Consider the following 27223-nt stretch of genomic DNA (forward strand, 5'->3'; position numbering starts at 1 on the left):
ATGAACCTTCCACATCTACTGAATTGGACATGGCTCTCAATAAATGTAAAAAATGGCAAAGCAGCTGGCCTGGATGATCTACGGATGGAACAAATCAAGAACTTTGGTCCAAAAGCAAGGCGCTGGCTGCTGGAGCTGATGAACAACTGCACTCCATCCTGTCAGATCCCCAAAATCTGGAGGAAAGCAAGAGTCATCGCCATCTTGAAGCCAGGCAAAGACCGCAATGACCCAAAAAGCTACAGACCAATCTCCCTGTTGTGCCACCTCTACAAAGTTCTGGAGAGACTTATTCTGCATAGAATTATGGAAAAAAATAGACCCGTGTCTAATCCCACAGCAAGCTGGCTTCAGGAAAGGCAAAGCATATGGTTACATCCAATATATTTTCCAATATGCGTGTTATGTATTTTCATCATGCCTTCATCACTAGGTTTGAATGGCATTGGATTGTTGCCAACTGTGAGCCACTTTCAGTCCCTCAATGAGGGAGAGAGGGCGGGATATAAAACAAAGTAAATAAAATTAATTAACCCATGGAGGTTTGCAAACAAAAGTAGGGCAGGAGTCTTTCAGGAGCCCTTTGTGGATGCGATTGCTGTGAGTCAGGCTTGGTGACCCTTCCAGCTTCATGATCCTGTATGACTGCAGGATTCCTCTTAGCGGCCAGCCTTGGAGTCCAGCGTTTCAGATTTGCTCTGCAAGCAGAAATCAAGATAAACAATAGAGTGAAAGGATGGTCTTTCCAATGCCTCCCCGCAGCCTCTGGAGCAAGAAAACGGGAGAATATTGCAACAGATAGAGTCAAATCCCTCTCTGCAGACTAGGGGCAGAGTCCAGAGAGAATGCACAGCAAGGAGAAGTGAATGAATGAACGAATGCCATGGTGAAGCTGAGTGTGGTGCTGGAAACGTCTCCCTATACTTTTGGGTGGCAACTTCCAGCATTCTCTATTCCCAGCATTCCCTAAGAGCCGTGCCCCTTGTAGGAATGCATTTATTTATTTATTATTTACTTTACTTATATGCCGCTGTTCTCAGCCCGAAGGCGACTCACAGCGGTTCACAACAAATAAGAACAGCAAAAATTCAATGCTACAGTGTAAAAACAGTTAACAACCTAACACATTACACAATCAATAAACAATAACTACAATAACCATTCACTATCGTCTCATCATCAAAAACATGATCCAGATTCGTCATCCATTGTTCCATTCCTATGTTCATTATCCAATCATTGCACTAATTATTCGAACGCCTGCTCAAACAGCCAGGTCTTCACTTTTTTGCGGAATACCATTAGAGATGGTGCTAGTCTAATGTCCGTAGGAAGGGCGTTCCACAGCCGAGGAGCCACCACCGAGAAGGCCCTATCTCTCGTCCCCGCCAGCCGAGCTTGAGAAGCAGGCGGGATCGAGAGCAGGGTCTCCCTGGAAGATCTCAAAGTCCTGGTGAGTTCATAGGCAGAGATACGGTTGGATAGGTAGCTTGGGCCGGAACCGTTTAGAGCTTTAAAGGCCAACGCCAGCACTTTGAATTCAGCCCGGTAGCAGATCGGTAGCCAGAGGAGTTGGCGCAACAGGGGGGTTGTATGCTCCCTGCGCTCCACTCCTGTTAAAATCATGGCTGCCGAGCGTTGGACTAGTTGGAGCTTCCGAGCCGTCTTCAAAGGCAACCCCACGTAGAGAGCGTTGCAGTAGTCTAAACGGGATGTAACCAGAGCGTGGACTACCGTGGCCAAGTCAGACTTCCCAAGGTACGGGCGCAGCTGGCGCACAAGCTTTAGCTGTGCAAATGCTCCCCTGGTCACCGCCGAAACCTGGGGTTCCAGGCTCAGCGATGAGTCCAGGGTCACACCCAAGCTGCGAACCTGCGTCATTTGTTATTATATTTTTGGCTTACCTGCATGGTGCTGGTCTTGCTGGGAGGTGGTTTACAGAATCGTTGGGCCAGAGCTCCTCTCACCTGCAAGGAAAGCATGTACTGAGCCCTAGGATCACATGACGAGACACGCGCTGGGCTACTGCCCACTGTCCAGGTTTGCCGGGTCTCTATTTTAAAATAAGGGACACCATGGAGGGTTGCAGGTGTGAACTTCAGGGGGCGGGGCTTCTGGGGCCTCAGCCAATAAGGTTGCACCTGGGCAAGTGGGTGGGAGGTTGCACCACATGAAATACAGGATATGAAGAACAAGAAAATAGGCCACAGGACATTCGTTTGAAATAAGGGCCTGTCCCTTAAAGTATGGGATGCCTGGCAATGCTGCAACCATTGATTTTGGGGAGTTGCAAGTGTCCTATTGAAAGGACTAGAGTTTGGGATGGAAAGTTACCAGCTAAAGCAGAGAGCTCAGACAAGGGGAAAGTTCAAAAGGGAAATGCCTAGTAACAAGCAGGTGCAGAAGAGGGAATCGGCTGCTGAGGAAAAGCAGGCCCAGGGATACTGATAAGAGCTGGTATCCCAAGGGAACAAAGAAAGAGACAGAGAAGAGGCATGAATGAGAGAAAATAGCCTGCGCTCTTGTGCAAAGTGTTGACCACTAAACTGAGCTACATCAGCCTTGTGTGGCACTTTCTTCTGTTCACCCGGCAAGGTGTATCGATCAAATAAACGTGTTGAACTATCTCCTTGCTTCCAATATTTGATTGGATAAAGAGACCCTGGAGATTTTGGGGCCATTTAGTAAAATCCTTGTGGTTTTTAAGGCTCTCTGTGCCAAAGGCCAGAGAGCCTAAATAGCGATAAGGCACGACCAGATCTTGGAAGCTAAGCAGGGTCAGCCCTACTTAGTCCTTGGATAAGAGACACCAATGAGTCCCTGGTGCTGCAAGCAATGTTTCAGAGGAAGGACTGGCAAAACAAGTAAGAATCCATGGGGTCTCCTCTGGTCTACAGAAGGTTCGAAGACACACAGACACGCATTAATGCGCAGAGGACAGGGAAATGGACCAGGTGAACAGTCTATTGACACACATCTTTGTGTTTCTGGGTGCATGGGATTTCCACCACACATGTTCCATTTCTCTAACCCTCTTTTCTGAGAGATATGTGAAGCCCAAGTAAGAGGGTCCCTAAAGAGGTTATCTATTTATCTAAATATCATGTGGTTGTTTAGATCAATAGATAACCTGTGTCATTCAGATCAGACCTGCTGGAGCCTCATCAAGTCCCTGAGCAGATGATGATGCCCTTGTTGCTCCCGCAGCAGCTGTGCCTTTGGAAGAGGCATCCCAAGCTCAGACAATCCCAATGGAAAAAGGAACTAAACTTTATCTAAAGAGCAGCTCATTAGAGGTCTGCTTACCTTCCTGTCCATCAGGCAGCCAAAGATCAGAATGAAGACTCCCTAAAAGGCAGGAGAAGAAAATGGCTTTAGTGTGGAATATCCAGTTGTTCGGAACAAAACAATCCAGGAAAGGAAACCCACCTTTCTCCCACTATTGAGTTTGCATCATCTTTTGCATTCCAAGGAGGACAGAGCTACAAATCCTGAAAAGCAGACTTTGGCTTTGCCATTTTGCTGTGCTATTATCTGTAATGGCGGAAACAGAAGAAGGGCCTGCCTCAGGGGAGCATGCTTGCTCCATCCATGTTCAACATCTACACAAATGACCAGCCACTGCCAGAAGGGACAGAGAGCTTCATCTATGCTGATGATCGTGCCATCACTGCTCAAGCAGGGAGCTTTGAGATGTATTGACCTCACTACCTCTGAGGATGCTTGCCATAGATGCAGGCAAAACGTCAGGAGAAAAATTGCCTCCAGAACATGGCCATATAGCCCGAAAAAACCTACAACAACCCAGCTTTGAGATGGTAGAACAGAAGCTCTCTGAAGCTCTAGGTGCTCTTACTGCCTACTACAGGGAAAACCAACTGATCCCTAACCCATCTAAAACACAGACATGTGCTTTCCATCTCAAGAACAGACAAGCACCCCGAGCTCTGAGGATCACCTGGGAAGGAATCCCACTGGAGCATTGCAGCGCACCCAAATACCTGGGAGTCACTCTGGACTGTGCTCTGACCTACAAGAAGCACTGCCTGAACATCAAGCAAAAAGTGGGTGCTAGAAACAATATCATACGAAAGCTGACTGGCACAACCTGGGGATCACAACCAGACACATTGAAGGCATCTGCCCTTGCGCTATGCTACTCTGCTGCTGAGCATGCATGCCCAGTGTGGAACACATCTCAACACGCTAAGACAGTGGATGTGGCTCTGAATGAGACATGCCGCATTATCACGAGGTGTCTGCGCCCTACACCACTGGAGAAATTACACTGTTTAGCCGGTATTGCACCACCTGACATCCACCGGGAAGTAGCAGCCAATAGTGGAAGGACCAAGGCAGAGACATCTCCAGCTCATCCCCTGTTTGGGTATCAGCCAGCACGTCAACGACTGAAATCAAGAAATAGTTTTCTAAGATCTACAGAGACATTCGCTGGAACACCTCAGCAAGCAAGAGTCCAAAAGTGGCAGGCTCAAACCCAGAACCTCAACCAATGGCTGATACCAAATGAGACTCCCCCCCTGGGCACACAGAAAACTGGGCGACTTGGAAGGCGCTGAACAGACTGCGCTCTGGCACCACGAGATGCAGAGCCAATCTTAAGAAATGGGGCTACAGGGTGGAATCCTCGGCATGCGAGTGCGGAGAAGAGCAAACCACTGACCACCTGCTGCAATGCAACCTGAGCCCTGCCACATGCACAAGGGAGGACCTCCTTGAGGCAACACCAGAGGCACTCCAAGTGGCCAGATACCGCTCAAAGGACATTTAATCAACTACCAAGCTTGCAAACTCCGTGTCTTTTTGTTTGTTTGTTTTTGTTAAAAATGTAATACAAATGTCTGGTTGCTGATGACACAACTGATAAATAAATAGAGTTATCAGCTTTTAAAGTGTGTATACATTTTGGGACACCTTGTAGATACGAGAGATGTTGTGGCCACCCAGGCTCAACACTTTGCACTTGTGCAAGCGATGCAGAGAGGAATGCCTCCCTGGCACTCACCTGGAAGGCGTTGAGGAGGGTGAAGGCGTAGTGGGTGGCCGGAGAGGCCTGGCCAGTCATGGTGATGACCCCCAGCCCCCAGGTCAGGCCGAAGATGGGCGTCAGGACCAGAAGAGCCTTGAAGAGCCCCACCAACGCCCGCCTCTCCTCCCCGGGAGACGCCTCCGAGACCGAGGGCCGCATCAGCTTCAACAGCACCACCACCAGCACCGCCAGGTTGACCGAAACGATGGCCAGGACCGGGACGGAGAAGGCGTAGAGTGCTTTACTGCGAGCGCTGAGCCAACACAGTCCCTCCTGCAGGTAGCTCCGAGATGGGAAGGTGGCAGCCACAGTGGTGGCAGCAATGGCCAGGGGGCAGAGGTAGCCCAGGACCAGCATGGCCGGCACCACAGTGTTCATGCTCAGCCGGTGGAAGACGAAGACCAGCTGGTGGAAGAGCATCAGAGCCTGGACCAGCATCCAGAAGAAGGTGGCCAGGTAGAAGAAGTGGCAGAAGAAGGCGGCCGCCACGCACAGCTGGCTCTCATGGCTGGCGCTCAGGCGGGAGGCGGCCAGGAAACAGAGACTGGCAAGAAGCAAGGAGAAAGCCAGGTTGGCCAGCGTGGTGTAGCGGAAGTAGGAGACCTGCGGGGAAGATGGAGAGGGCCGTTATGAATAACTTCTCAATAACTTTGAAGTGTAGGTTCTTGTTATTGCAGTTACGAGGAAGGGTATCAGAACTTTTACACAAAGAACAACATTAATTATGCATCAAGAGGAGCATAGTGTCTAGATCTAAGGAAGTAATGCTACCCCTCTATTCTGCTTTGGTTAGACCACACCTGGAATATTGTGTCCAGTTCTGGGCACCACAATTCAAGAGAGATATTGACAAGCTGGAATGTGTCCAGAGGAGGGCGACTCAAATGATCAAGGGTCTGGAGAACAAGCCCTATGAGGAGCGGCTTAGGGAACTGGGCATGTTTAGCCTGAAGAAGAGAAGGCTGAGAGGAGATATGATGAGGGCCATGTATAAATATGTGAGAGGAAGCCACAGGGAGGAGGGAGCAAGCTTGTTTTCTGCTTCCTTGGAGACTAGGACGCAATGGAACAATGGCTTCAAACTACAAGAGAGGAGATTCCATCTGAACATTAGGAAGAACTTCCTGACTGTGAGAGCCGTTCAGCAGTGGAACTCTCTGCCCCGGAGTGTGGTGGAGGCTCCTTCTTTGGAAGCTTTTAAGCAGAGGCTGGATGGCCATTTGTCAGGGGTGATTTGAATGCAATATTCCTGCTTCTTGGCAGAATGGGGTTGGACTGGATGGCCCAGGAGGTCTCTTCCAACTCTTTGATTCTATGATTCTATGATTCTATGATTAAGCATACAGGCATATACATTCTATATAACTACATTGGATCCACACCTTGTCTCCCTCACTGTTGCACTCCAGGACAGGAAAAGCCCTCTGACTTTAAAGACCACATCGTTGGATGGAAAACAATCCTTTTATTGAAGATAATTAAAAAGCAATAAGGTAAAAAAACACTATAAAGAAATAGGTAAATCCAATTAGGTGGGAAGATAAGCAGGAACAAAGTAGTCTAGCAAAATCCATAAAAACAAAGGCAAAACTGGGTTGTTGTAGATTTTTTCGGGCTATATGGCCATGTTCTAGAGGCATTCTCTCCTGATGTTTCGCCTGCATCTATGGCAAGCGTACTCAGAGGTAGTGAGGTCTGTTGGAGCTAGGCAAAAGGGTTTATATATCTGTGGAAAGACCAGGGTGGGACAAAGGACTCTTGTCTGCTGGAGCTAGGTGTGAGTGTTTCAACTGACCACCTTAATTAGCATTTGATGGCCTGGCAGTGCCTGGAGCAATCTTTTGTTGAGAGGTGATTAGATGTCCCAGATTGTTTCCTCTCTGTTGTTGTGCTGTTGTAATTTTAGAGTTTTTTAATACTGGTAGCCAGATTTTGTTCATTTTCATGGTTTCCTCCTTTCTGTTGAAATTGTCCACATGCTTCTTGTGGATCTCAATGGCTTCTCTGTGTAGTCTGACATGGCGGTTGTGAGAGTGGTCCAGCATTTCTGTGTTCTCAAATAATATGCTGTGTCCAGGTTGGTTCACCAGGTGCTCTGCTATGGCTGACTTCTCTGGCTGAATCAGTCTGCAGTGCCTTTCATATTCCTTGATTCATTAAAAACTCTAAAATTACAACAGCATAACAACAGAGAGGAAACAAACAAGGACATCTAATCACCTCTCAACAAAAGTTTGCTCTAGGCACTGTCAAGCCATCCAATGCTAATCAAGGTGGTCAGTTGAAACATTCCCACGTAGCTCCAGCAGACAAGAGTCCTTTGTCCTACCCTGGTCATTCCACAGATATATAAACCCATTTTCCTAGTTTCAACAGACCCCACTACCTCTAAGGATGCTTGCCATAGATGCAGGCAAAACATCAGGAGAGAATGCCTCTAGAACATGGCCATATCGCCCGAAAAAATCTACAACAACCCAGTGATTCTGGCCATGAAAGCCTTCAACAATACAAAGGCAAAACTTTCCAAATAAAGTGCAAGGAATCAGGAAACATGAATCCAAGGCATCAATATAGAGCATAAAATCCAAGGATCAAAACCATGAAACAAAGGCACTTAATCATGAATTTCCCAAGCAAAACTTCCATGAATGAGAATGAGATCTTGACTTGATTCCAAACAGTGCTTCATCTGACTACATATCCTGTACTTGGGACTTTTATCTCCTCATTAGCTAAGTCTCTAGCATTCAGAAATTGGTTTCGTTTGAACTGAGAATTTCTTATCTTTTTCTCTCGGAGCCTGGCAGTCCGCCAAAGCCACTGTTCGGCTTTCCTGTTTTGACTAATCTCATGTCTATCTATTTGCTCATTAAATTCTGCAGCTGGGCCAGATGCCGAGCTGTTTACATATTCCCTATCATGGGAACTCTCTGGTAACAATTCAGAAAGCACACCCTCATCCCCACACCCCTCAAGGACATTCTCATGGGAAACTACACTTTGAACAGGGATCTCCTGGTCATTCTCTGCATCAAGATCACTGACCAAAACATTGCCATCTTGAAACTCATTGACGTCACTCCCCACATCCAAAGCACCCTGATCCTAGAACACAATCACAGGCTGAGCTCCAACACTCACCTTGTTCTTCACCACCGAGGTCCAGACCAGGTAGTAGATGAGGATGGTGGCCATGAGGGCCACGACGGAGGCACAGAGGCCGACGGTGCTCAGGATGGTCAAGGCTGCGCTGTTGGGCACGGGGCCGGCGGACATGAGGACCGAGAAGGAGGTCAGGTGGCGGCAGGTGCAGTTGGTGGCCACTTCGGTGCCTGAGGAGGTCTGGCAGCCCTGCGTGGACCAGGACCCCACCCCGCCCACCAGGCTGTGGTTCCAGAAAACACACTCGGCCGCCCTTTCCTCCCCATTTTCCTCTCTGTCGGTTGCATTCCAGTGGCCAAACACCATCTCAACCACCACGTCCGTCACACTCCCGTTAGAGGACCTAGAAGCATATAATCATGGGTTATGGAGTTGGAAAGGGCCCTCAAATGTCATTCATTCCAACCTCCTTTTGTTATACAGGAAGGTACAATCCAAGCCCTTTTGATAGATGGACAAGTAGAAACTCTGTTTCCAGAAGTTGTGGGAGGGGCTGCAGACCACATGATCTAATCTGAGACTGCTCAGAGCTCAGACTCCATTTTTAGGACACAGACTCCATTCATTCCAACCTTCTTTTTTTATACAGGAAGGCAAATCCAAGCCTTTTTGATAGATGGACAGGTAGAAACTCTATGTTTCTATAAGTTATGGGAGGGGCTGCAGACCACATGATCTCATCTGAGACCGCTCAGAGCTCAGACTCTTATTTCTAGGATACAGACTGCATTCATTCCAACCTCCTTTTGTTATACAGGAAGGCACAATCCAAGCCCTTTCGATAGATGGAAAGATAGAAACTCTATGTTTCTATAAGTTATGGGAGGGGCTGCAGACCACATTATCTAATCTGAGACTGCTCAGAGCTCAGACTCTATTTTTAGGACACAGACTCCATTCATTCCAACCTCCTTTTGTTTTACAGGCCCTTTTGATAGATGGACAGAGAGGAACTCTATGTTTCTATAAGTTATGGGAGAGGCTGCAGACAACATGATCTCATCTGAGACCGCTCAGAGCTCAGACTCTATTTTTAGGACACAGATTGCATTCATTCCAACCTCCTTTTGTTTTACAGGCCCTTTTGATAGATGGACAGAGAGGAACTCTATGTTTCTATAAGTTATGGGAGAGGCTGCAGACAACATGATCTCATCTGAGACCGCTCAGAGCTCAGACTCTATTTTTAGGACACAGATTGCATTCATTCCAACCTCCTTTTGTTATACAGGAAGGCACAATCCAAGCCCTTTTGATAGATGGACAGGTAGAAACTCTATGTTTCTATAAGTTATGGAACGGGCTGCAGACCACATGATCTCATCTGAGACTGCTCAGAGCTCAGACTTTATTTTTATGACACAGACTGCATTCATTCCAACCTCCTTTTGCTATACAGGAAGGCACAATCCAAGCCCTTTTGATAGATGGACAGAGAGAAACTCTATGTTTCTATAAGTTATGGGAGGGGCTGCAGACCACTTGATCTCATTGGAGACTGCTCAGAGCTCAGACTCTATTTCTGGGATACAGACTGCATTCATTCCAACCTCCTTTTGCTATACAGGAAGGCACAATCCAAGCCCTTTTGATAGATGGACAGATAGAAACTCTATGTTTCTATAAGTTATGGGAGGGGCTGCAGACCACATGATCTCATTGGAGACTGCTCAGAGCTCAGACTCTTATTTCTAGGATACAGACTGCATTCATTCCAACCTCCTTTTGTTATACAGGAAGGCACAATCCAAGCCTTTTGATAGATGGACAGATAGAAGCTCTGTTTGATAGATGGACAAGTAGAAACTCTGTTTCTATAAGTTATGGAAGGGACTGCAGACCACATGATCTTATCTGAGACCGCTCAGAGCTCAGACTCTATTTTTAGGATACAGACTGCATTCATTCCAACCTCCTTTTGTTATACAGGAAAGCACAATCCAAGCCCTTTTGATAGATGGACAGGTAGAAACTCTATGTTTCTATAAGTTATGGGAGGGGCTGCAGACCACATGATCTCATCTGAGACCGCTCAGAGCTCAGACTCTATTTTTAGGACACAGATTGCATTCATTCCAACCTCCTTTTGCTATACAGGAAGGCACAATCCAAGCCATTTTGATAGATGGATAGAAACTCTATGTTTCTAGAAGCTGTGGGAGGGGCTGCAGACCACATGATCTGATCTGAGACTGCTCGGAGCTCAGACTCTATTTTTAGGACACAGACTCCATTCATTCCAACCTCCTTTTGTTATACAGGAATGCACAATCCAAGCCCTTTCGACAGATGGATAGAAATTCTGTTTCTATAAGTTGTGGGAGGGGCTACAGACCACATGATCTCATTTGAGACTGCTCAGAGCTCAGACTCTATTTTTAGGACACAGACTGCATTCATTCCAACCTCCTTTTGTTATACAGGAAGGCACACTCCAAGTCCTTTTGATAGATGGACAGGTAGAAACTCTTATGTTTCTAGAAGCTGTGAGAGGGGCTGCAGACCACATGATCTGATCTGAGACTGCTCAGAGCTCAGACTCTATCTTTAGGACACAGACTCCATTCGGCTTTGGGACTGCTCAGCCAACACTTGCCAGCTGTAAGAAAGATGCCCTGTGTTATCTGCTCAGAGAAACCACTTCAAATCCATCTGTAACTGGATTGACAAGTTATGTCCCTGCATGCTGAACACATGAAGGTTGTGAGTAAAGCAGATAGGTTACTTTTAACAAAAGTCTACTTTATTTTTGTATATTGGGAGCATCAAACAAGATGTTTTATGAGAGAGGTGATTCTTTTGCGCACTGAAAAGAACACTTCTGAAGAACGGCTAAATTTTGTGCATTGGCATAACCACTATTCCTAACAGATCAGAGACAACCAGGTTATCAGTCTAACAACTGAGAACCCAAAGTGCCTTGCATAAATACATGTGGCTATATACTACTGAAGAAAAGATTTTACTCAAACAAGTTTTTTGCAGTCTTCTTTGGAAATACCATATTTTATGATTTTCAAATGGTTGTGAATGCCATTGTTCTCCAAAAGGTTGTGGAGATTCTGGTTTTCCAAAAAAGTACTTATGACAGTACCAGAGCCTGACCGCCCTGAGTCACCTGAGAGCTGAGAAGGGTTGTATACAAATACAGTATATAAATAAATAATTATTATTATTATTGGCAGTCTGGTGAAAAAGGGAAACAGGATCTGGGTCATTTCAACATGAAAAAAAATGTAACTCTTATAATTCATTTGCATAACCATATATATCAGACTGGGGAAAAATTCCACTTCTATCCCCATACCAAAAAAGGGAATTGCTAAAGACTCCTCAAACCTCCGTCCAGTGGCCCTTATTTCTCATCATGCCAGGAAGGTAATGCTCAAGATCCTGCAAGGAAGAAGACTCCAGCAAGACATGGAGCGAGAGTTGCCAGATGTTCAAGCTGGGTTTAGAAAAGGCAGAGGAACGAGAGACCAGATTGCCAATCTCCGGATGCTGGAGAATGGAGAAAGGCAGGGAGTTTCAGAAAAACATCTACTTCTGCTTCATTGACTCTTCTAAAGCCTTGGACTGTGTGGATCATCATAAATGGTGGCAAGTTCTTGGTGGGATGGGCATCCCAAGCCCCCTTCCCTCTCTCCTGAGGAATCTGTACAAGGACCAAGGAGCCACAGTCAGAACTGACCACGGAACAACAGACGGGTTCAAGATTGGGAAAGGCGTACGGCAAGGCTGCATCCTCTCACCCAACCTTTTAAACTTGTATGCAGAACACATCATGCGAGAATGTGCGGGGCTGGATGAATGCAAGGCTGGGGTGGAAATGGCTGGAAGAAACATGAACAACCTCAGATATGCAGATGACACCACTCTGATGGCCGAAAGCGAGGAGGAGCTGAGGAGCCTTCTAATCGAGGTGAAAGAAGAAAGCGCAAAAGCCGGATTGCAGCTAAACGTCAAAAACACCAAGATCATGGCAACAAGAAAGACTGACAACTGGAAAATAGAGGGAGAAAATGTGGAGGCCGTGACAGGGTTTGTATTTCTAGGTGGGAAGATGAGTGCAGATGCAGACTGTGGCCAGGACATCAGGAGACGCTTCCTTCTTGGGAGGAGAGCAATGTCCAGTCTCCATAAAATAGTCAAGAGTAGAGACATCAGACTGGCAACCAAGATCCATTGCCTAGTCCAAGCCATGGTCTTCCCTGTAGTCACCTACGGATGTGAGAGCTGGACCTTCGGGAAGGCTGAGCGAAGGAAGAGAGATGCCTTTGAGCTGTGGTGTTGGAGGAAAGTGCTGAGAGTGCCTTGGACTGCGAGAAGATCCAACCAGTCCATCCTCCAGGAAATAAAGCCCGGCTGCTCACTGGAGGGAAGGAGACTAGAGGGAAAGTGGAAGTCCTTTGGCCACATCAGGAGGAGACAGCAAAGCCTGGAGAAGGGAATGATGCTGGGGAAAGTGGAAGGGAAAAGGAAGAGGGGCTGACCAAGGGCAAGATGGATGGATGGCATCCTTGAAGTGAGTAGATTGACCTTGAGGGAGCTGGGGGTGGTGACGGCCGACACGGAGCTCTGGTGACCATGAGGTCACGAAGAGTCAGAAGCAACTGAACAAATAAACAACAACAAAAACAACAACAACACACACACATATATATATAGGAGAGGTCATTAGATGGGAGCACCTGCCAGCCCTGCCTCACCTGATGGCATTGGACATGACCAGGCTGGCCAGGTGGCTATGGGGCAGGACCCCCTCCATGCGCTTCACGGCCAAGGCGGTGATGGTGAGGTTGCCCTCTCGGCGCAGCAGCTCCTCCAGCTCCTCCTCCGCGATGCACACCGAGGCCGGAGGGTCCGTGTTGAAGGTCTTCAAGAACCCCTCATCCTCCCGGTCGGGGCTTAGGCGGAAGCTCAGGAGCTCCAGGTTGGGGAGCGTCAGGTTGAAGCCCTGCTCTGGGGGCAGCAGGAGGCCGGTCAGGTTCTCCAAGGCTTGCAGAAACCCCGACGCGGCTCTAGAGTCCAAGGCCTCTGCCGGCGACCAAGCCGCCTCCGGGTCCAAGCTGAGCATCTTGTTGGCGGCGCTCAGGAAGGCCTGGGAAGGAAGAAAATGTTGATGCTCAATGCCTTAATTCAAGCGTGGGCAAACTTCAGCCCTTCAGGAGTTTTGGACTCCAATTCCCACAACAGTCGGTAGTTGAAGTCCAAAACACCTGGAAGGCTGCTGTTCTGGTATGGCTGTACCAGGAGCTCCAATTTTATTTGCTTTGTATTGTTGGGGTTCAGTCTGATCCTGATCTGTGTGAACCGGATTCTCTGATAGTTTTTCCAACTGAGCAAGCTCTCCCTGACAGTGTGGAATCTGTTGTTGATGCTGAGGTCAGCGGCGAGGAAAATGAAACTCAACAGCTGGAGGAAAATGTTTTGGAAGCTAGCCGTGATATCACTAGCCGTGATATCTCTCCACCTGGGGTTTTTAATGAGGACCGAAGAGAACAGATAGTTAGAGACAGAAATGTTTCCCAATTTCTACGAAGGTCACATCGTTTACAGGAGAGACAGGCCCAGGCTTCAAAGTCAAGGGGCGTTTCAAAGAATAGCTTCTTTGGTTTAAGAGGCCTCCTGCCGGGTGTCTCTTTAGATCAAGCAACGTTTGGGACTGTGGCTGTGCCTTGGCAGAATCCCTGTGTTTCATGGCCGGTAATCCCAGAGGCTTCTGTTTTTCAAGTTTATGGTTAGTAAAAGGCTAACAGATTCCTGGTTCTTGTTTTGTGGCTTTTGGAATTTTGCTCAAGTTCAGAGATTCTATTGACTGCTGTGCTTTTCTGTGGCTTTTTGACTTTGCATTTACCTTTCTTTTGTAACCAATTTTTCATCAATAAACAAGGATTGCTTTTCCTACAGTCCAGTGTGGTGGATTTAATCTTATGGTCTCGTTTCTTGAACTGGGATGCAACATGTATTAAATGTTTGCTTGCAGCCCAAGGTTCCTGGGATTCTGCAGAAGGGTGGCTTCCTTTGGTTGCAGTCATAGGGCAAGTCACCTGCCCATCACCATTAAGTTTTGGTTCCGCCCCTTGCTCAGGGCAATTGGGAAGGGAAGGGAGCCATTTTTTAGTTAGTCTCAGCAAGGAAAACTAATGTACAGGACGTGTGCAAGCTTCCCCTGTACAAAAGCTTCAACCCTTAAGACTTTCCGGGGGAAACAGTCTTAAGAGCATCCAAGACTTTCCGGGGGAAAACAGTCTTAAGAGTCTCCAGGAAAACAGCCCTAAAGACCAAAGAACTCCAGCTGGAGAGTGTCTAAGCCTTTACTGGTAGGTCCACTCAATGCTTCGAGACGCAGTTCGACCCGGTAGTGGAGCCCACATCAGTAAGGGTTAGATTACAGTCAGCCTGGGAGAAGTTAAAAAGGGGATTTTCCTTTAAAGTAAAGAAGAAGTTATTGAAGACAGTTGCCTGTCCTTCGTGGGCAAGAGTAGGAAGTCACCAGTTGCCTAAAGCTTGGAAGCATTTGTTTAGCTTTCTTGAAGACAAGAGAAGTTTCTGTTTGATTGTTCATTAATAAAGGACTTTGTTATACTTCACAAGCCATCTAAAGACTATTTGTGGTAGAAAATCTCTAAGAACTTCTCCTTGGGCCCCCTGGCTTCCTTCTGGGCAAAGGTTGCACATCCTGTTCCAAAGGGAATTCTTTACAGGCCCAGCGCGCGACAGAACAGCTGCAGTTTGCCCATGCCTGCCTTAATTCCTAGCCTGTGTTCCCAATTAAGAGTAGAGATGAGGAGATATTTAAGTTTTATTCTGCAGAAGAACTAAAGGGTGTGTGTGTGTGTGTGCCTGGATCCAGCCAGGTAAGTACTGTTAGGGAAAACGACCTTAAAATATGCAGCAGAGCACCCAAAAACAAACAGGATACACAAGTTGAGCATTCAGAAGAGAAACAGAATGTAATAGGAGTGTAGATATTAGTCTCCTGTTTCCTCCAATGTAGACATAATTGAATTAGTATCATCTGAACTTCATCCTTCATGCAGAGTTCGATCTTTAAAAAGTCACAGAAAGTTCAGCATCTCAGTGCTTTAACCCTTTGGGCCACCTGGGGCTCAGACTATTCTAACTAACTCGTTCCTCATTGAGGACTTTAGACTTCGGCAGCGTGGGGTTGAATCCCAACAAGTACCACACAGAGAAAAGGAATTTATTTATTTATTTATTTATTTATTTACATTATTTCTATCCCGCCCATTTCAGCCCGAAGGCGACTCAGGGCGGTATACACAGTCGGAACAATTCGATGCCGAAACAAAATACATACATTGATAAAGCAAAAACATCAAGTGCAATTAAACATAAACGACAGTGCATAATAAACAATTTAAAAAGAAACTATGTCCTCTCGTTCAAATTTTCATCCGTTACATTGTCTTGGCCGTTCCTGGGTCATTTTCCAACTCTAGTTTGTCTGTTTACTCTGGAGTTCCGAATGCTTGCTCAAAGAGCCAAGTTTTTACTCTTTTTCGGAAAGTCAAGAGGGAGGCAGCTGATCTAATATCCCTGTGGAGGGAGTTCCACAACCGGGGAGCCACCACAGAGAAGGCCCTGTCTCTTGTCCCCGCCAGACGTGCCTGCGAAGCAGGCGGGATCAAGAGCAGGGCCTCCCTAGACGATCATAGGTTCCTGGGGGGTTTGTAGGGAGAGATGTGTTCAGATACATAGACTGGGCCAGAATCGTTTAGGGCTTTATAGGCTAGAGCCAGCACTTTGAATTCAGCCCGGTAGCAGACTGGCAGCCAGTGGAGCTGATTCAACAGGGGAGTTGTATGCTCCCTGAGCGCCGCTCCTGTTAGCAACCTGGCTGCCACACGCTGGACTGTTTGAAGCTTCTGGGCCATCTTCAAAGGCAACCCCACGTAGAGCGCGTTGCAGTAGTCTATGCGGGATGTAACCAGAGTGTGGACCACCGTGGCCAAGTCAGACTTCTCAAGGTACGGGCGCAGCTGGCGCACAAGTTTTAATTGTGCAAATGCTCCCCTGGTCACCGCTGAAACCTGGAAATCCAGGCTCAGTGATGAATCCAGGATCACTCCCAAGCTGCGAACCTGCGTCTTCAGGGGGAGTGGAACCCCATCTAACACAGGCTGTAACCCTATGCCCTGTTTGGCCTTTCGACTGACCAAGAGGACCTCTGTCTTGCCTGGATTCAATTTCAATCTGTTGTCCCTCATCCAGTCCGTTACAGCGGCCAAGCACCGGTTCAGGACCTGGACCGCCTCCTTAGTAGCAGGTGGGAAGGAGTGACAGAGTTGGACATCATCTGCGTACAGATAACACTGCACCCCGAAACTCCGGATGATCTCCCCCAGCGGCTTCATGTGGATGTTAAACAACATGGGGGGCAATATAGAGCCCCGCGGGACCCCACAAGACAATGGTTGTGAGGTCGAGCAGTTGTCCCCCAGCAACACCTTCTGAGTGCGATCCTCTAGGAAGGACTGGAGCCACTGCAAAACAGTGCCACCAAGGCCCATTCCTGCGAGGTGTCCTACAAGGATACCGTGGTCGACGGTATCGAAGGCAGCAACTTTTATACATGGTATTAAAAATTTGCCATACTCACATTCTATCCCTCCTTGCACCCCCTTCAGCTCCTCATTCCTTCAGGCAATCTAAGTCCTTCTCTCTCAAGGCCTTCAGCTGGGGGCTTACCTACCAAGCTGCCTCATCTGATTTGAGCACTTCCCTTGGGAACTCACCGCCACCGCATTGCTCTCCAGGCGGATGTGGGCATCCAGTGCCACGTGCGAGAGGGCGTCCATGATGGCGATGGTGGTGAGTAGGTCCTGCGGAGAAGAGTCCGGGTCTCCAAGGGCCGCCCCATCCAGCCAGGACAGCATTGTGGGGACCGCTGTCTGGGGGTCTCCCAGCCCCGCCTGCAGTAGCTGTGCACAAAGGGGAAGCAATGAGTGGCTGTCAGCAGAGAGGGAAAGGGGGCTAGTCTGTCTCTTTCTACTCAGGAGAAGGGCTGCTTCTACATTTGCTTAGGAGTACCGTTTGGTTGATGCACAGCACCCCAATATCTCTAGTCCAGACATGGGCAAATTTTGGCCCTCCAGGTGTTTGGGACTTTGACACTGAGAATTCCTGTGCACAAAGCAGGAGCAATAAGTGGCTGTCAGCAGAGAGGGAAAGGGGGCTAGTCTCTCTCATTCTACTCATTTGAAGGGCTGATTCTACATTTGCTTTGTAGTACCGTTTGGTTGATGCACAGCACCCCAATATCTCTAGTCCAGACATGGGCAAACTTTAGCCCTCCAGGTGTTTGGGACTTTGACAGTCAGAATTCCTAACAGCTCCTGGAGAAGTTACAGGGTGGGGCTGGTGTGTGTGTGTGTGTGGGGGGGGGTACCTTTTGGGTTTTTTTTTAAAACGGGGATGTTATTACTAAAAAGAAAAGAAATCCCTAAAAATCGGGGGATGACCCAAACGTTATGAAACTTGGCGGACTAACAGTGGTTGATGTGTCCCCCAAGTATGGTCATTTTCATCTTGATAACTCTAAAAATAAAAAGAAAGGGGAGCCCGAGGAGACCAACCCCCCCCCCCCAATTGCTGCAAATCTAGCTGCATTTTTAGCTGTGGACCAAAAATGGCTATCTGCCCGTTTTTGGGAGGCACCTGAAAATGGATCTGGGAGTGACCCAAAATGGATCGAGGTTCAGCTGAAATGCACAAACCTACGCTAAACATTATGTCCACCAGCAAAAAAATTTGGAGGGGGGGTTGAAAATGGAGAAGTGCATTAGATTCTATGGTGCGTGAGACTCGAGTCAATATGGATATTATCACAAGTAATTTTGGTGCCAGATTGCCACACCTCCCCCCATATTTATTTTTATTTATCGTGTCATCCGCAACCAGAACATTGTATCTCCCCCCATGATACTTCTGGACATCTTCAACCCTATGGCAACATGGGGCCCACCCAGAACTGGACTGAGATGAATGCAAGCAGGACCTCATCGGAGCCCCCTTCCTTTGGAGTCCTCTTTCCTGCTCCCCTTCCTCCCATTGGGATCAGTTCAGGGGGCCTCCTCCTCACCCAGAAGAAGGTCCTCCATTCAAACCCAGTGTCCCATCTGCTCCCCCCAAAGCACAGACCTGGGCCTGGTGCAGATCCGAGAGCAGCTTCTGGCTGGTGCATCCACCCTTTATGGGTCCCCAGATGCCTCCGTCGGAGCAGTTGCGCAGGAGCTTGCCTTCCTTGCCTTCTGGACACAGGAGCTCTGCCGTCCGTCCAGCTTTGGTGGCCCCCCAGCTGCCCCCTGCCTCCTCCATGGGGCAGAAGAGGTCTCCAGCTACGACAGGAAGAAAGGAAGGAAGGAAGGAAGGAAGGAAGGAAGGAAGGAAGGAAGGAAGAACTCTGGTCCAGCCTTGGTGTATCCGGAGCATGAATGGGTGCCATGCCCCATTCATGCTTGCGAAAGACACCCACTTGCAGCCCGTCCTGCCCATGGGCACCCATTGGATTTCCAATGGAAGGAGGGTGCAGGAGGGAGAATTGGCTGCTGAGGAAAAGCAGGCACTGCTAAGAGCTGGCACCGAGAGGGAGATAAAGGAAGGAGGGCAGACAGGCTGGAGGAGGCCTTTCCTTATGCTTAAGAGGCCTGGAAGCGACTTAGAAGCGGTTTGGATGGTGGTGGTGGTGGTGGTGGTGGTGGGGCGGGGGGTTTCTCAATGCAAAGGAAGAGATAAAGATGATGCACAAATTGGAGGAAAAAGCCTGTGCACCTGCTCAAAGTATGCTCAAGGTATTGACTATAAAACTAAGTTGTGTCTCAGTTTTGATTTGGCACTTTTGTCTTTGTTCACCCAGCAGGGTGATATGGTCAAATAAACCTGTTGAACAATCTCCTTGTTTCCAGTAATTGATTGGCTATAGAGACTCTGGAGAAAAGAGGGACGTGGTAGAACACGCCAACACTTTGGCAAAGGGGTGGGGAGGAGAGATGGGCTGGAAGGGGACTTTCCTGGAAGGGACTTAGAAGCTGCTGCGGGGGGGGGGGGGGGGTCCCAATGAGAGCACAAGACCCTCATGTTCTAATGCATTTAATTCTTTGGAACCCCCCCCCCCCCCAAATGCTGCTGAAGAGACATAGGTTGGAGTAATTGAAATCTGTGATATTTGCTTAATGATAACTGCTTAATAATAATGTGTATTGACCACTGCTTTGCACCTTGTCAAAGTTGCTGTTGAGCTAAGGCTTCAAAGCAGAATGATGTAGTTGGGGAGTGTGGTGGATGACCCAGAAAGGCAATAAATCTTATCACACATGAGTGGGAGATGGGGAAACAGATGTTAGTAATTGCACCGCTGCTTGTGGATTCTGGATTTTGTTGTATATTGCTGCACGGCAACACAACTACCCCTGGATATCAGGGTTGAATGAAAAGTAATGCCTCCACCTTGGGTACTTGGGTTTGGATGGGAATATTTTAATAAACCAAATGCAGAAATAATCCTTAGAATGTGCTCTTTAACTACCACTATTCACTTTTCCACATAATCACCAGACAATTGGATACATTTCTGCCAACGATGGACAAGTTTTCTGAAGCCGTCACAGAAGAAGTTGACACTCTGTTTCTGCAACCAGCGTCTCACAGTTCTCTCAACGTCTTCATCAGAAGCATCATGATGTTCCTGCAGACTTTCTTTCATTATCGGGAACAGATGGAAGTCAGATGGTGCTATGGAAGATGTCGTACGGTGGTGAGATCCAGTCTCTGAAGTTTCAAGTCTGTGCGCTTTCATTTCAGGCGTCAGCATCATGGGTACCCATCGTGCACAGATTTTCTGATAGCCAAGCAAAGCAATAATGTGACCCATACATTCTTGTGAAATGTCGTTTATGCTTGAAATTTCTCTCTGAGTGATATGATGATCATCCTGAATCTGTCAGCCTTTTGCTTGTGAAACCCGGTGGTTGCGGTCACAGGACGTCCAACTCTTTGTTTGTCACGCAAGTCAGATGTTCCCACCTCAATCTTATTCGCCCAATGACGTACAGTACTCACATCAACACAATCCCCATAAACAGCTTCCATTCTCTGACGAATCTCCTTTGGGGTCAAGAATTGTCAAGAATTCAATGACAGAGCACCTGAGGAATCAACCTGGACACAGCATATTACTTGAGAACACAGAAATGCTGGACCACTCTCACAACCACCATGTCCGACTACACAGAGAAGCCATTGAAATCCACAAGAGACATGTGGACAATTTCAACAGAAAGGAGGAAACCATGAAAATGAACACAATCTCACTACCAGTATTAAAAAAAAAACTCTAAAATTACAACAGCAAAACAACACAGAGGAAACAATCAGGCACATCTAATCACCTCTCAACAAAAGATTCCCCCAGGCACTGCCAAGACATCAAATGCTAATTAATGTGGTCAGTTGAAACATTCACACCTAGCTCCAGCAGACAAGAGTCCTTTGTCCCACCCTGGTCATTCCACAGAGATATAAACCCATTTTCCTAGTTCCAACAGACCTCACTACCTCTGAGGATGCCTGCCATAGATGCAGGCAAAATGTCAGGAGAGAATGCCTCTAGAACATGGCCATATAGCCCGAAAAAACCTACAAAAACCCTGTCAACCTTTTGCTTGTGAAACTCGGTAGTTGCGGTCACAGGACACCCAACACTTTGTTTGTCACGCAAGTCAGATGTTCCCACCTCAACATCTTTAAACTTACTCACCCAACGATGCACAGTACTCACATCAACACAATCACTATAAACAGCTTGCATTCTCTGATGTATCTCCTTTGCGGTGACACCTTCTGCAGTCAAGAATTCAATGACTGCACGTTGTTTAAGTTGCATTGACCGATCGTCTGTGCAGGGTTCTATACTTCGCACTTTGACAACACAACCGCTCAATGCTAAGGCTTCCTGCCAAAATGGAACTGTAGAGGAGAGTGTACTGAACAAACCAGTACCTGCCGCATAGCAGTACTGCCATCGGTTGAGGAGTTATGAAGGTGGAGGCATTACTTTTTTGTATATTGCTGCATGGCAATGCAACTACCTCTGGATACCAGGGTTGAATGAAAAGTAATGCCTCCACCTTTGTTACTTGGGTTTGGATGGGAATATTTTAATAAACCAAATGCAGAAATAATCCTTGGAATGTGCTCTTTAACGACCACTATTCACTTAAACAATATATTCTTTGCAGGCAGGGGATGCTCTCCTGATAATATATTTCATGCTTCAGAGGTGCCGCCCCCCCCCCCCCCCTCCAAGAGGTGCCACTGTTTATGGATCTGGGGTTGCATTGTATTGTTTTTGCAATGACAACGAGGCTCCTCCTGAAAACATTCCAGACAGTGGCAAAGAGTGGACGGAAACACACACCGGTGAGACCCCTCCCCATTCCGCTCTGTGACAGCTGAGCCCCTTCCCATCTCGATCCCTGGCTTACCTCGAATGGAGCTGACCTGCACGGTGCTCTGGATGGACGCGGTTCCCTGACCTTGGAAGGAGCAAACGAAGGCCGCTTCCGCTTCGTCGGGGCAGGAGACCAAGGTCAAGCGGTGGCAGAGAGAGCCCCCATTTCTGGACACAGGGTCAGCTGCGGACAAGGAGGACACAGACCCTTAGGAGGAATTCGGGGGCAAAGAAGGAAGGAAGATGGACCTCAAAGGCTTTCCTCACCTAGGAAGGGGTCAAAGCGATGACCAAAATGGTATTGTGCCAGTGTCTCCCAAACCAGTGCGGCCAGATGGACACAACACAGCAAAGAGGACCAGGTTGTGATGCAGCTGGTTGGGGAGTCAGCTGCATTAAAAATCACTACTGACCAAAAGGTTGTGAGTTTGAAGCCAGTCTGGGTCGGAGTAAGCTCCCGACTATTTGTCTAGCTTGCTGTTGACCTTTCCAGCCTGAAATACAGTTGCATCTGTCAAGTAGGAAATTTAGGTTCCACTTATGTGGGGAGGCTAATTTAACTAATTTGTTGTTGTTGTTCATTCGTTCAGTCGTCTCCGACTCTTCGTGACCTCATGGACCAGCCTACGCCAGAGCTCCCTGTCGGCCGTTACCACCCCCAGCTCCCTCAAGGTCAGTCCAGTCACTTCAAGGATGCCATCCATCCATCTTGCCCTTGGTCGGCCCCTCTTCCTTTTTCCTTCTACTTTCCCCAGCATAATTGTCTTCTCTAGGCTTTCCTGTCTCCTCATGATGTGGCCAAAGTACTTCAACTTTGTCTCTAGTATCCTTCCCTCCAGTTAACTAATTTACGATGCCATAAAACTCCCCAGCAGTGTGCAAAAGAATGAGGAAGTACTCCAATGTCAAAAGTGGAGTTCTAAGCCAGCCCAAGTCAGAGTAAGTTCCCGACCATTAGTCTAGCTTGCTGTCGACCTTTGCAGCCCAAAAGACAGTTGCATATGTCAAGCAGGAAATTTAGGTTCCACTTACGCGGGGAGGCTAATTTAAGTAATTTACGACACCATAAAACTCCCCAGCAGTGTGCAAAAGAATGAGGAAGTACTCCAATGTCAAAAGTGGTGAAGCGACAGCTCCCCCGGTGGCTGGAATTGAAAACATACCCTCATGAAGCTGGACAGTTAAATAGCCTCTGTGTGTCTATCTATGTAAAACTCCCCAGCAGTGTGCAAAAGAATGAGGAAGTAGTCCATCGGTGTCAGAAGTGGACAGTGAAGCGACAGCTCCCCCAGTGGCCGGAATTCAAAGCATACCCTCATGAAGCTGGACAGTTAAATAGCCTCTGTGTGTCTGTCTATGTATGTTGTGTGTCTATGGCATTGAATGTTTGCCATGTATATGTGCATTGTGATCCACCCTGAGTCCCTCGTGGGGTGAGAAGGGCAGAATAGAAATAGTGTAAATAAGAGGCATTTGAAGAAATGTTCAAGATGGCTCACACACCAGTCAGACGGGTCAAGCGATGGCAGAGAGAACCCCCATTTCCGGACACAGGGTCAGCTACAGACAAGGAGGTCATGAGTTCAAAGCCAGTCCGGGTCGGAGTAAGCTCCCGACCATTAGTCTAGCTTGCTGTCGACCTTTGCAGGCCGAAAGACAGTTGCATCTGTCAAGTAGGAAACTTAGGTTCCACTAAGTAATTTACGATGCCATAATAATCTCCAGCAGCGTGCTAAAGAATGGGGAAGTACTCCATCAGTGTCACAAGTGAACAGTGAAGTGACAGCCCCCTCAGTGGTCGGAATTCAAAGCATACCCTCATGAAGAAATAATGCAGAGGGAATTCATACACAGGAATTCCCCAAGTTAAAAACATCCAACTTACAAGTGACTCATAGTTACAAACGTAGATGAGATGACAGAAAATGAGAGAAATCTTCCCCTCAGAAGGAATGCAGGAGGTGTGGACTAATGCTGATAACAGCGTGTTTCTCTGTTTGCAATATAGCTGACGGATGGAGAGGAAGCAGTTTTACAATGTGCTTAGCTTCTAATGTAAGTAGTTATACAATAAATTAGTGTATAGCCTAAAGGAGTCTGAGATCCATGTGTTTCCTTGCCTTGCTGTGCGGAGATACCACTGACAATAGATACCACTGACAGGGTCACCTGGGGGTGATGCGACCCTACACAAACCCACCAAAGGCCGTCTCTCCGGGGTCCCAGGCTGCTTTGACTCCTTCCACGCCTCTGTCTCGGATGCAGCACTCCAGGGTCAGTGGACGATGGGAGCTGCAGTCCATGGACTGCTGGGATATGCCTGGGATGAGGTCTGCGGAGACCAGCGGGATGGAGACCTCCTGCCGAATTTCCAAGAGCTCCTCCCCACGATGGAAGCGGCAGATGTAGGTTCCTGAAAGGGACAAGAATGTAGGAATCCTAGTTGGAAGGTACCCCCAAAGGCCATCCAGTCCAACCCAGGCAGCAGCATGTTCTTGTGCCAAACAGCTGTGACCCTCAGGAAGCTCATCCTAATGTTTAGATGGAATCTGTTTTCCAGCAGTTCAAACTCTTGGCTTTGTTGTGCCCCAGTCTTTAGAGCAGAAGAACAACCTGTCATCTCCTCCTCAATAAAGCATCCTTTCAAATATCAGGAATATTACATTCAAATCACCGCTGACAGATGGCCGTCCAGTCTCTGTTTAAAAGCTTCCAAAGAAGGAGCCTCCACCACACTCCTGGGCAGAGAGTTCCACTGCTGAACGGCTCTCACAGTCAGGAAGTTCTTCCTCATGTTCAGATGGAATCTCCTCTCTTGTAGTTTGAAGCCATTGTTCCATTGCGTCCTAGTCTCCAGGGAAGCAGAAAGGAAGCTCCCTCCCTCCTCCTCCCTGTGGCTTCCTCTCACATATTTACACATGGCTATCATATCTCCTCTCAGCCTTCTCTTCTTCAGGCTAAACATGCCCAGCTCCTTAAGCCACTCTTCATAGGGCTTGTTCTCCAGACCCTTGATCATTTGAGTCGCCCTCCTCTGGACACATTCCAGCTATGTAACAAAACTTGGGGGAAAAATCATGTTCCTGCTTCTAACTACAAGAGAGGAGATTCCATCTGAACACGAGGAAGAACTTCCTGACTGTGAGAGCCGTTCAGCAGTGGAACTCTCTGCCCCAGAGGGAGTGTGGTGGAGGCTCCTTCTTTGGAAGCTTTTAAGCAGAGGCTGGATGGCCATCTGTCAGGGGTGCTTTGAATGCAATGGTCCTGCTTCTTGGCAGGGGGTTGGACTGGATGGCCCATGAGGTCTCTTCCAACTCTTTGATTATATGATTCTATGATTCAAGGCTTTGAATCAACTGTTGGCTTTCTTAATCTTGTCCGCAAGGGACAGGCAACTGGCTTCGTGAACTGTTTCTTTTCTTTAACAAGGAAAACCCTTTTTAACCCCTCCTTGGGCGATCTACTTTCTAAACTTTGCTGCTGTGGGCTCTACTCCCGGCTCCAAACTGCATCTTGGGTCCCGAGTAGACCTACCAGGCAAGGTTTTGTAGATTCTCCAGCTGGAGTCCTTTGGAACTGTTTCCCCCCAGAATTTCGTAAGACACGAAGCTTCTCTACAGGTGGAGCTGATTCACGTCCTGTAGCTAAGCTTTCAACTATAAGACTGAGCTAAAATGGCTCCCTTTCCTTCCTGAACCCTGGGGAAAGGGGCGGAACTAAAAAACATAATGATGATTGACAGGTCATTGGCCCTATGATTGCAGCGCAAGGGAAACCACCTTATTGCAAAATGCATTGAACCTTGGAATATATGCAATAGAAAGAAAATGAAGTTGGAGCTCCTGGTACAGTCGTACCAGCACAAAAAGGATTCCTGGGAAAATCGAGGGGTGGGTTGTGTTACCTTCCCAGTCTGGGGAGAGTGGGGAGACCCTCAGTGCGGCCTCCGATCCATCCAATGCCAAAACCACCGCCGTCCCATTGCGGACCTCCTTGGCCTCTCCGTTCCATTCAGGGCGCAGCAGGTAGAGCTTCACGTCCGTGGCCCCTTCGCCCACCTGGAAGGAGAGCCCCACTTCCTCACCTGAGGCAGTTTTCGGGGGCAGTGTTGTGGTTTCTGAAGCTGGAAGGGAGGAAAGGAGGAAAGGAGGAAGGAAGTCACCTGTGGACTTCCCTGCAGGGTGATTCCTGGGTCAGGTGTTGCAATCCAGAGCAGGGAACGAGGCCCTAAGATGACTATCCACCAGACTTGACTGTGAAAAACAATCCTTTTTTATTGAAGAAAAATGATTACAAAATAAAGGAAAAATGCAGAGTCAAAAGCCACAGCAAAATCAGCAAACATGAATTTAAATGGACAAAGCAAAACCCAAAGCCACACTGTAAAATACTGGAACCTGTTAGCAATCCACTAACCGTACTTGATATCCTAGAAATCTTCCCAAACTATGGCCAGGGAACCGGGAGAACTGCCAAGGTCTTCATCAATTCTGAAACGATGCCTGAACTGAGGGAATCAGCCTGGCGTATTGCAATTAAAACTCAAGAATCGGTTCCGTGAACCGCCCTTCTTTTTTGAAGCCAATGTTTTTAATTCTTGAATTCGGGAGGATCAACGCAAACTGAGTGTTTTACTTCTGTCTTCCCAAATTTGGCCCCTTCTGTTGTCATTACAGTTACCAGGTGCAGAAGGGAGGGAAAGGTCATGGCTTCCCTCTGAAACATTCTCATGAACACTGGTACTTTCATTTTCCAAATCTACAGAAGTTCCTTCCTCACTAATTTCAGGAGCATTGGCATCAAGAGGTACATTTCCACTAGCATCAGTAAATATATTTTCATTAGCATCAGGAGGAACAAACAGAGAATCAGGTTCAAGTTCAAACTCAGGCTGAACCCCAACATCAGGCTGGCCTCTACAAGCCCCACAAAAACGGGCCTGATAGGACTTAATGTCAGGGGAAAACCTTTACCTTTACTTTACAGAACCTATCTTGTTTGTAAGTTTGGGTCTGCCTGTATATTATTATTATTATTATTATTATTATTATTATTATTATTTTGCTGACACAAAAAACACAGTATGTCACAAGATCTCTATGCTGGATTCCATATCACAGAATCACCAATCGAACACTTAGTGACTCATTGTTCTGGGAGTGAGTTGTTGCTGCTTCCTGTTTAACCTATATAAGCCAGGGCCTGAACTCAAGTGGCAGTTGTGCTCCCACAGAAGTTGAGGAAGCAAGAAAGCCATCTTGTTCCCTTCTGCTTCAGGTAAGCCTTGTCTTAGAGTGCACTAGGAATCTGAGTGAGTGTTTAAGATTAGATGCTGTGAGTGTTTGCTTTGTTTGAGAGGCAGGGCGAGGCTAAATGCTTTTAGCCAGCAGTGATTGACAGTTGCAGGGCAGCAATTAGTGACTCATTGTTCTGAGAGTTAGTCATTGCTGCTTCCTGTTTAACCTATAAAAGCCAGGGCCTGAGCTCAAGTGGCAGTTGTGCTCCCACAGAAGTTGAGGAAGCAAGAAAGCCAT

At 47.6% G+C, this 27223-nt stretch overlaps 1 protein-coding gene across 1 annotated transcript; it reads right to left on the reverse strand.

Annotated features, from left to right (window-relative positions):
• Positions 1-659: 659 nt before the first annotated feature.
• ADGRF3 (adhesion G protein-coupled receptor F3) lies at positions 660-27223 on the reverse strand. Its single transcript, XM_067463189.1, has 12 exons — positions 27169-27223; positions 25594-25812; positions 23890-24102; positions 21724-21873; positions 18383-18579; positions 16978-17163; positions 12925-13316; positions 8195-8558; positions 5027-5653; positions 3307-3348; positions 1905-1967; positions 660-698 (listed from the first exon to the last, which is right to left on the reverse strand). The coding sequence occupies exons 1-12, from the start codon at positions 27221-27223 to the stop codon at positions 660-662; spliced, it is 2547 nt and encodes an 848-aa protein (XP_067319290.1).

Source organism: Anolis sagrei, chromosome 1, assembly GCF_037176765.1.
Source record: "Anolis sagrei isolate rAnoSag1 chromosome 1, rAnoSag1.mat, whole genome shotgun sequence".
NCBI lineage: Eukaryota > Metazoa > Chordata > Lepidosauria > Squamata > Dactyloidae > Anolis > Anolis sagrei.